Source organism: Drosophila arizonae, chromosome 4 (assembly GCF_054131065.1).
Source record: "Drosophila arizonae isolate 15081-1271.41 chromosome 4, UAZ_ARI_1.0, whole genome shotgun sequence".
Classification (NCBI taxonomy): Eukaryota; Metazoa; Arthropoda; class Insecta; order Diptera; family Drosophilidae; genus Drosophila; species Drosophila arizonae.
Genome location: NC_142924.1, coordinates 8,648,685 through 8,659,509, shown reverse-complemented (window position 1 = coordinate 8,659,509; position 10,825 = coordinate 8,648,685). Strand labels below are relative to the sequence as shown.

General features: G+C 46.4%; 1 protein-coding gene across 1 annotated transcript; it reads left to right on the top strand.

Moving 5' to 3' along the window:
* Nucleotides 1–274: 274 nt before the first annotated feature.
* On the top strand, nucleotides 275–5,343 carry eyg (eyegone). The gene is made up of 5 exons (XM_018008697.2): nucleotides 275–817; nucleotides 1,794–2,060; nucleotides 2,619–2,759; nucleotides 2,938–3,512; nucleotides 3,591–5,343. Exons 1-5 carry the CDS (start codon nucleotides 685–687, stop codon nucleotides 4,359–4,361), a joined length of 1,887 nt encoding a protein of 628 aa, XP_017864186.1. The 5' UTR covers nucleotides 275–684; the 3' UTR covers nucleotides 4,362–5,343.
* The last annotated feature ends 5,482 nt before the right edge of the window (nucleotides 5,344–10,825 follow it).

Below are 10,825 nucleotides of genomic sequence, written 5' to 3'. Positions count from 1 at the left end.
GGCCACTGCCTACTTGGCGCGCTCCGTTTCGTCCAGTTATTGTGTGTGAGGGGGAGAGGCATGTAATTGCTTGAACTGTGTGCGCTAGTTGCACACCATACTGTTGTCCCGCTCGCACGCTCGCGGCTCATCAGACAACGGCCGCCATTATGAATGCGCGCCGAAGTTGAAAAACCGGTTGGCAGGCCGAAAGCACTCAACGGCATTGAGTGAAACGCCAACTGAGTGGAGAGGCCGACAACAGCAGCAGCAGCAGTCGCAGCAGCGGCAGCCGCAGCCAGTTCCAGGTGAAATTCAAGCCACTTGCGGCTGCCACTCAGTGTGCTGAGAGCGGCTTTCACGTGAACAACGTTCAAACGGAACAACGTCGACAACAATAACCAAACTCAGATTGAACCCATCAATTCGGCTGGGCGATGTACGCGGGTGCAGTGAGGAGCACGTTATGAATTTAATTGGCCGCATTGGGTTTCCGTTTGCCACCGAGACTGTCTCCATGCCCAGAGATTTGCGTGTATGTGACTGCTCCACAATCAATAATTGCGACGCGTCTGTGACTGTCACAGTGACCGTAACTGTGTCACTCACTTAGTGCTGTGTTGTGAAAACTCTCGAAACTGTAAAGCCAACTCTATCCAAGCTAAACGAATCGAATTTATAGCTAGGCGACCAAACGCTGCTGACATGTTGATAGAGCCGAGCTTGAACCGTGACTTTGGCTCGCTAACTGCTGCAGGTTCTAGCATTGCGGCTGCACACTGGAAAATGGAGCCACATCCCCAACGACTGTCATCGCTGGCACCGCACCCATCCAGTGGTAAGATTTGGGCACAATTCGAATGTCAACAAATGCCGACGGCGATTTACAAATTTCCTGCTAATGAATAGCCAATGGCCGAAGGACACTTTTTTCTCTTAGGGCTCATTAGGAATAAGCTTAGGATTAAGCTTTAACACTTGGCCAAATTTTTAGCCGTCAGTTGTTTCTATAGATTCTTTCTAGATTCTATATCATTTGCAGTTCCTCAAAAATTCATTCATTACGTTAGGCTACATATATCAGTTATAAATATATGAAAATATTTTGCCATTATAATGAATTGTTTTCGATAAACGCAAATTTTTCGTTTTTTGTTATTTTGTGTTTTTGTCGCTAATTGACAATTGGAGGGAAATACCGAAATACGAAAAGCTGGCGCTAAGCGGGAGTTAAGGGGCTCTGCACGGCGCACGAGCGAGACATTAGGAATAAATGCGAAACGAAATAAAACAATAAATATTAGTAGCGCTAATACTATAATATGTGTACCTCATATCCAACAAAAGCTGCACAGGTTCTGCGACAGCTGATTAAATATTTTAATTTTAATTTTAATTTGGTTTTTATGGCGTTAAATTATGTCCAGAAACAGAGTTAAATCTGTTGAGTGTTATTAAAGTTGTGTTCCATTCAAATATTAGTTTCTTTCTAAAAACACAATAAACAAGTATTTGCTTTCGCCATTGACAATTGAGCAACGCCATTGCTGCTGCTGCTGCTGCTGCTTATGTTGCTGCTGTCAGCAGCAGTTGCTCGGCGGCTTTGGCTCAGTTTAGTCAACGTCAACACAATTAACCGTTAATTTATCATAATTAACCATTGTGGCTGACAGTGCCAACAGTAAACCATAAAACAACAACAACAGTAGCAGCAGCAGCAATAACTAAAAACATAACAACAACAACAACAACATCCACTCCTAAAGGCATAATGATAACAATGGCCAATTATCATTCAATTCGTTCAATTGCAGTGGCGTCGGCTTCACCAACAGCCGCAACGACAACAACAGCCCCAACAACTGTGCAAATACCACCTGGTTTCGTTGCTGGCAGCAGCGGTGGGCCAACGGCGGCAACAGCAGCCGCAGCTGCCGCCGCAGCAGCAGCAACTGGCAGCACGCTCGGCGCTTTGATGTCGCAGCATCGCCTCTTGGAGTTCTCGCGCTTTGGCGGCCTGCGCGGCTACGACATTGCCCAGCACATGCTCACACAACAGGGCGCTGTCTCCAAGCTGTTGGGTAAGTACATTCCACAACTCGGCCCTCTCTCCTCCTCCTCCTCCTCCTCCGCCTCATCCGCCTCCTTCCAGCTACTCGCATAATCAGTTGAAATATTTTGTATTCGATTTGTTTGCCAATTTTATTGATAAACACAATTATTTATAATGTTATTATCCGTGGCCGGTGCCCCTGTCTGGCTACGCCTTCTGCCTTCTGCCTGCTCCTGCTCCTGCTGCCTGCTGTGGTATGCGTAATTTGGGCACTTAAAATTGCATAAACGCCTCGAACGACTCGAGCCGCGGCTCATTAATCAAAAAACGCTGCCCTAATCGACGCGACGCGCAGAAGGGAGCAACGGGATCGTGTTGTGTATGGGGTGCAGCGTCGCTGATGTTGTTCTCCGATAAAGCTATTAAATGAGCGCGATAAGTCGGGGCAGCTCGCTAACTACCGTAAGCGAAAGCGAACTGACGATTGTGGGTTGCATCCTCGATTACCCCCAAACATAATCCATAACTCATTTCCCCTCTCTCTCTCTCACACATTATCTCTAACGACTGTCTCGCTTGCACACAGGCTCCTTGCGTCCACCCGGTCTAATTGGTGGCTCCAAGCCAAAAGTGGCTACGCCAACAGTCGTCTCCAAAATCGAACAATACAAGCGCGAGAATCCAACGATCTTCGCCTGGGAGATACGCGAGCGCCTAATCTCTGAAGGTAAGTCGGCCGGCCGGCGGTAATTGCTGCTGCTCAAATCAAGCCATCCAGACCCACGCGGATAATCTCCATCCACTGTGATCATCGATCAGCAGCGGCGGCGGCGGCAGCTTTTGAGCTGCACATCCGCTTCTGCTCTGCTGCTGCTGTCCACTAATTGTGCCCTCTCGCCTTGCAGGTGTTTGCACGAACGCAACGGCCCCCTCGGTGAGCAGCATCAATCGCATCCTGCGCAATCGCGCCGCTGAGCGTGTGGCCAGCGAGTTTGCTCGCACGGCTGCCTATGGCCTGTATCCGCCGCCGCCGCATCCGTATGGCAGCTTCACCTGGCATCCGGGCAATGTGCCTGGCGGCTCGCCTGTGCCGCCGCCACCGTCCGCGCTCTGGTCCGTGGCAGCGCCCACGCTGGCCAATCTGCCACCCAGTGCGGGCAGCGTCACGGCTGGCAGTCTCAGTTTGAGCTCAGCGAATCTGATGGGCAGCGCAGCTGGCGGTGCGGGCGCGCCCCTGAATCGCGCCATCTCCCCGGGCTCTGGCAGCCACGAAACCTTGGAGTCGGCGGATGAGAATCGACAGATCGATTCCGATTACCTGGACGACGATGATGAGCCCAAGTTTCGACGCAATCGCACCACGTTCAGTCCCGAGCAGTTGGAGGAGCTGGAGAAGGAGTTCGACAAGAGCCACTATCCGTGCGTGAGCACGCGTGAGCGACTCTCCAGCCGCACCAGCCTCAGCGAAGCGCGGGTGCAGGTAAGTGAAAGCATTGCAGGTGCCCCCAAGTGGCAAGCGTAACCATCGTCGCATCTCTTTTGCTTGCTTTCCTTGCAGGTTTGGTTCTCGAATCGTCGTGCGAAATGGCGTCGCCATCAGCGCATGAATCTGCTCAAGCGTCAGCGCTCCAGTCCTGCCAATCCCATTCACTCGCAGCAATCGAACGACGGGCCAGCCAACAGTTCTCCTACGCCGAGCTGCCACAGCAACGCCTCAGCGCCGACCACCCCGCATGCCCATCCATCGGTGCTGTGTGCGGACTCGCCGCTGGCGTCAACGCAGTCGCCGCCATCAGTTATGATGCATCCGCTGCACGCGCTTCCGCCGGGACCACCAGGACACCATCATCACTTGCCCGCGCATCCAGCGGCGCTGCAGCTCTTCAACCACTATCACCAGCAGCAGCAGCAACAGCAACAACAACAACAGCAGCAGCAACAACAACAACATTCGCCCACATCGGGCGGCGTCTGTGGTAGTCCAACGTCCAGTCTGTCCATGGGCGGAGAGCGCAGCGCCTTCCGCAGCCTGGTGGGCTCGCCCTCGGCGGCGGCCTTTGCTCTAGGGCTGGCACGTCAGTATGCCGTTGCCGCCTCCCTGACCGTGGCGGAGGAGCAACGCTCGCGCCTCCATTATGCCGGAGAGTGTGCGACGGCGGCAGGTGCAGGTGCGACGGTCACCGTGGACAATTCGTCGTCAGACTCTGATGAGGAAATCAATGTGCACGACGATTCCGATGCTGAAATTGAGTCGCCAGTGGCAAAGGTGGGCCGACTGTCATCCTCTGATGCACCCACCACGATGCAGCTCCTAAAGCATGACCGGTAGGAGACAGAGACAGAGACACAGAGGACAGAGGAGAGCGAGAGAGAGCGAGAGCTTCTAATTGAAAACTTGAGTTGTGTGCGCGCTTGTGATTGACAGCAACAGCCAGCCAGCCAGCCTCCCCCAGCAACCCACATCCCTGCCCCGCTCCACCCTCACCACCCGTACCCTGCCCACCGCCCGCTCAGCTAACAAGCGGGGGCGGTGACATTCGTGTTGTGCTCTGTAATATGAGACTCGGCGACGCTGGCAAAACAAATCGAAAACCAAAGTTAAAATGCTGCTCACCCACTTGGTTGCGGATCGGGCTGCAGCAGCGAGCTGTATTAAGTTGTGCGGCAAGCTGCAACATGTAATTGCAACATGCTGCAATTACCTGTGTGTGTGTGTGTGTGTTTGTGTGTGTGCATGTGTATGTGTGTCTGTGTGTGTGTGTGTGTGTGTGGACATGCCTAAAATTAAACTCAAATTGTAACTAATACTTACTACTAGTTTGCACTACTTGCTCCACTTTGTTCACTCACCTCTTTTCCCCCCTATTCCGGCACTCGAAGACGAATACAATTTTATTTATATGTTTTTTTTCTGTCATCCATTGCCGGCCGTAGGTCGCCCGTAGCTGCTGCCCGGCTTACCTCATCACCATTTAAGGCTATAGCGTATGCAATATTTATCTGTAACTTAGCCCTAGCCTAGGCTTAAGCTTAGCCATGTATGCTCAGATGACTATATATACATATATATGTAGTTATACACATACATATGTATGTGAGCGTGGCGCGTGACTGTCAATGTCTATATAGGCGCTACTATTGTATATAGGCAGCTATGTATTAGTATTTGGTTGCGTTCGAACTGATATTGATACACTCCGATATAGCGTAAACTTAGCTTAAGTTGTCGTCACATCTGTGCGATGTCTCAATTTAATTATATATAATGTCTCTCTCAGCAGAGACGCAATAATAAACTGTTGAAAAAATTACATATAATTGTTTTCTTTATCTCAATTGAGCTGGATTACTAAAATGACTTGATGTTTTGATATCTATATTTACATATATATTTAAAATCCGAAATGAGTCGAGATAAGATTATAAATGATATATGATGGCATATTCCTGCTCGAATATTTCAGCATATATCAGCTGTAATACTTTATCCTGAGTTACTACAGAATCAGAAGCTATAAATAAATATTTTGAAATATGGAAGTTACAGCGCTTTGGGATAATAAACAAGTTTCTGTTTTCATTGCTCAATCAATTAATTTAAGCAATTCTTTAAATACATATATTTATGCGCTTGGACAGCAGTAACACGGGAATATAAGGAAGAAGAAAAACTTAAAATCGATATCTTTGTATGCATATAAGTTTTTTGTTCTAAGCACACACAATACCAAACAATCTAAAATAATCAGCGACACGAATGGGCCGAGAGGGTCGGGGTAAGATATATATGACAGCTACAGAGAGCACAGCCAATGAGCATAAATAAACATTTAACACTCGAAAGCTTCTTAAAATGTTATTAAATATTAATTTAATCAATATTCATTGTGTTGCCGACAGAGCGAATGAAATAGAGACATAAACAGAAACAGATACCCAAGTGGAATGGAACAGCGCACGAGTTGGAGAAAGAGACGGCAAATGAAATCGAAATCAAAATCAAAATACGCGCATAGAAATCGCTTAAATTTCGAGTGTAATGGCCAATATGTCCAAATCGGGTTGATAACATCGACATTTTAATTATAACCAAATGAAGCCGCATACACAAACACACACACACACACACACATAGGCAACACGAGAGCAACAGCAGTCGAAGAGTTGGGGCTGAGGTAGGAGCTGGGGCAGCTTCGAGCTGGTGATGGCGACGGTGACGATGCCCGGGCTAACCGATTAAAAATGCAGAGTCAACTAAGCACATAAATCAATGTAAATTATGGTGTTAACAAAAGGCGAACTCGGCGCGTTCGGATCACAAGCATTGCGACTGCGGCTGCGGCAGAGGCTGCGGCTGCGGCAGCGGCTTTGGCTGGTTAGGTTTTTTAGGCTCGTTCTGGCTCTCTGGCCGAGATTTAAATGAGGAGTCGCGCGTTGAGTATGCTGTGCACTCGTATAAACGCATTTCTCAATCTGATAAGAGGCCGCTTTGCCTCGTTGTCGATACTTAGATGCAAATGCTGATGAGGCGTCTCGATGGTCCCAATTCAGATGCTCGCTCAATCTGTGATCTGTGCAAGCGTGTGCTCAGTCACACACACACACTCATACACACTGACATACACACACTGATTCAATTTGCTTGAGTTTTTATGAGCCAGTCATGCCCCGCCCCTCTCGGCCCCTTCGAATCGGACTTATTCTAATTTAGTGCTGTGTGGCTGCTCGTAAGCATTCCTTTAATAAATTTAAATCACCTTCTATTGAAAATATTTTCACCTCTCGCTCCATAAATTATACCTAAATAATACACACAGCTGTGTGTGAGTGTGTGCATGCATTTATGCTGCATGGGTGTGTGTACATGTGTCTCTACCTATGTATATATCACCAGACAATCTGTTGTCCGTTTGTTGTTTTCCAATTTGTTGCCTGGCCGTGGCTCGTTTCATGCTTTGTGGCAACCCCCTTTTGGCCAGAGTCCAGTCCTAGCACGCCCCTGGGCTGATCGAGTCCAGTCCATCAACATCTGAGCTCCGGGCCCTGACAAAGTGGCGCTCTCATGAGCGCCATATAATCGCAGTCAAACATTTTTACGATCGGCGTCGCAGTCAGAGTCACCGAAGCTGGAGTTGGAGCTGGAGCTGGAGCTGGACAGTTGGCTAAATTTCAGGATGTGGTGTTGTCGGTTGTCTGTTGTGTTTTTACAGTAAAATTGCTCAGCGCTTGCAACAATGTTTCGAGATCTTTTTGCCATTCTTCTGTTGATCACTGCGCACAGTTTTTATCGTTTGGGTTGGCTGAAATCGATGAACTTTAGCCAGGCTCTAGTGGGACTGCCGTCGCCCCCCTCTGGCCCAGTGGCGCTTGATTTGAGGCTTGGGTCCGAGGCTTTCGGCCAGCACCACCCGGTCAGGGGCCCGGTGATAAATCTGTTGGCAACGCCGACACAACATTTCCATCTCATAGTCTTAAATGGACCATAAAAGCACGAAATCACAACACGCGCAATAACTAAAGTTAGTTACGTTAACTAATACGACAACATTGTTGCCGATTCGCAGCCCTTGCCTCAAAGCTGGGACAACCATCACCTACCTCACCTGCCCGCCCAAGTGCCTCGACTGTCTACCTTGCGAAAATTGAAAACTTCAGGATCTATGTATGTGTGCTGATGCATGTATTTCAAATAAAATGAAAGATTGCATTTTAATAGATTTGGAAATTTAAAGATTTGTAAATTTGGCGCATCTGCATATTTTCTACATTAGTTCGGAAGCTGTGAGGCTTTTGGTGCCAGGGCGTGGGCAGCTCAAAGAGTTGTAGCCAAAACCTTTGTAACTGCAACAATGGTAGGCATACCGATAGATACTCTCCCCTCCTAAGGTTTCTCGAACTGCCGTTGTTAATGAGCAAAGTGATTAAAATGTGTGCATTTGTATTTGTCCGCTCCTTAAATGAGCTCGCGCTTTCAACGCGTTGCGACCGAGTGATTTTGTCTCGTTGTCATCTCATTAGGAATCGGGCGATAAGACAAATTTGTTTTCTTTGTTTATAACTTTATGCAGATACAGGTTTCCGAGCCGAGCTACGCTGCACGCGGCGGGCCACTCGACACGCTGGAGCAGTTGGCCATGCAGGCGAGCGTAGGGTATCTAGAGTGCGGCATGGCCGGCGTGAAAGGTCTAAGCGGTCGACCAAAAGAAGAGTTATATATTTAATCTTTGTCGCTTTGGTCGCTACACACAGCCACCACAAAAATGGAATGCTAAGCATTGATTTTGGATTTTGAATTCAAATTGGTTTTGTTTTGTGCGTCTTGTGTTTCACTGTACCGCAGCAGCAGCAGCAGCAACAGCAACAGCAACAGCAACGGCGACAGCAGCAGCAGCAGCAGCCTGACATCTTCATTAACGAGGAGTGTGATCAAAAGAGTAATGAGGTGTTGATAGTGCCCCAAAGCCAAAGACATTCTATGCATTCCCGTAGGCTTAATTAAGAATAGCAGCGACAGCCATAACAACAACAACTTTATGAGCAGCAACACACGGACTTTGACTTGAATTTGAATTTGGACTTGATCATTGAGTTTGGTTTGGTTTAGTAATTTGATGAAGATCTTAATACTATTAGTTGTATTATGTTATGTTATGTTACATTAATAATATTATTAGATGACTATATAGAACTAATCAAGAAGAACCCATATATAAGTTAATATATTCTTCTGACACTATCGATATCCAAAATCAAAGTAGAGCACTTACGACTAATAACTATATTTATATCTAGAGGAATGATCTGTAAATATAATCTCAGGATCAATTCTCTTCTCAATAGCCATATCTAGGTCTCGTACTATCTGTATATATGTATGTATGGTTCGAAATTAGAAATTAAATTTTATATTTTCTTTTAGCCAAGTTTAATGGATGCCAATTGTTAGATGATGCTGGAAGAGCTACGCACACTTTAACAATTCGCACACTTCATATACAAACTAACTTTGATCCAATAAGTCTTTATATTTCGCTTTGTCCATAGTCAGGGGAAAACCAATCTGCAAATCAATAATAAGGCTTAAAGCACAAATAAAAGCTAACACTTTGTCAAGCGTTAAAGCGTCCATTGGTTCTACTCATCTTTGAATTTGAATTCTGGAATTTCTCCTATTGTCGATTTGCATTTGATAAATTCGTGTTAATATTTTGTTAAATTCGTTTATTGTTTAGGCCGGAGCGTGCTCAATTTTGTTGTATTGTAAAGCGTCCAATTAGCGGTCGGCTACCGAATTATGATCAATTACTATGAATTGATTTTGGGCACTATTATTGAAAGGCGCTTTGTTGCTCTATACGGATTTTGCAGCATTGTGCAGGTTAACTGGGGAATGTCTGAGTAGAAAGGGAGATTGAGAGGGAGAACAAGAGAGTGAGAGAGAGAGAGAGAGTGAGGGGAGCTAACAAAGCTGTATCACATGAGTTATTAGCGGGATTAATGCAGAGCCAAACAATGTCCAATCAATGAGTTACGGCGGCACCTGTCACTGCTCCACTTTGAGCCATTTCGAGCCACTTCGAACCACTTTGTACGCGCATAAACCTCGGCATTCTAATGGCTCGAACGGAGGCGCGGTCACAGTGCGGCGTAATTAACCAAAAGTTATGTCGCTGTGCGTAATTAAAATGCATTCCCGTGCCTCTAAACTACGGCCTATTGTTCTCCATTTGCCTAGTCTGGTGACAGTCTTAAAGCGCGACTACTACCAAAAAAAAAAAACAAGTAAGAAGGCTCCAGTCGAGACTGCTCGACTAGGAGATACCCTGAACCCTCCAAACTGATATTCTAATCATTCTGGACTTCTTTTATGCACACATACATACACATGCACGTATAAGCACGCGCTTTGCAAACTGCGCAGCTAGCAGCGGCTGCGCTTGGGCTGCACTGCAGTGTGGGCAATATAACGAGAATTTATTTGTTGAATAATTTCTTTTGTAGACATACGATCTTAATGAAACTTTTAGAGCGTAATCATATGGCTTAAATGTGTGTACATTTCAAAGCACAAGTCTCTAGTACTTGAAATGCGTTTTTTACAAATTGGGGGCGAAGGGGGCGTGGTATCCAAAATCTGTAAATTACAAAATCTTTGTATCCATTAACTTTATATACAACGCAAATTTGAAGTCTCCAGGTCTAAAAGTGTTCAAAATAAGCTGAAAAAACATTGTCGATTTTTCGATTATTCTCGATAAAAAAGTTATCGGATGAGTTATCGAAAAAATAAAGCAAACTTGTACTGCCTATGGTATACACGAGTATGCTTGCCAAATTTCAGCTCTCTAGCTCTTATATCTTCTGAGATCCTTTTGCTCATACGGACGGACGGACGGACGGACGGACAGACGGACAGGGCTATATCGACTCAGCTCGTCGTCCTGATCAAGAATATATATACTTTATGGGGTCTGCGATGATTCCTTCTGCCTGTTACATACTTTTCACAAAACCATTATACCCTGATTTCCCATTTTCAATGGGTTCAGGGTATAAAAACACACACACAAAATCAAAAACAAAAACAGAAAAACGAAAAAAATGTTAAATGGCATTTTTAGGTTGCTTGGATATAAGATTTATGGCCTGTCCCAAAATCACAGAAGACCGTTGTTGATATGGCCTGTTGTTGGCTGCCGCGGTCAAATCAAACCAAACAAAGGCCAGTTCGAGATGCAGCAGATCACGTTGCAGCAAATCACGCATAAATGAAGCTGCCTCCCCCGTCCCCCC

Excerpts from the sequence above, each read along its gene's own strand:
- eyg (XM_018008697.2), top strand. The coding sequence starts at position 685 with ATGTTGATAGAGCCGAGCTTGAACCGTGACTTTGGCTCGCTAACTGCT. Across the intron at positions 2,760-2,937 it reads CGAGCGCCTAATCTCTGAAG|GTGTTTGCACGAACGCAACG; the intron begins GTAAGTCGGCCG and ends CTCGCCTTGCAG. Across the intron at positions 3,513-3,590 it reads TCAGCGAAGCGCGGGTGCAG|GTTTGGTTCTCGAATCGTCG; the intron begins GTAAGTGAAAGC and ends CTTTCCTTGCAG.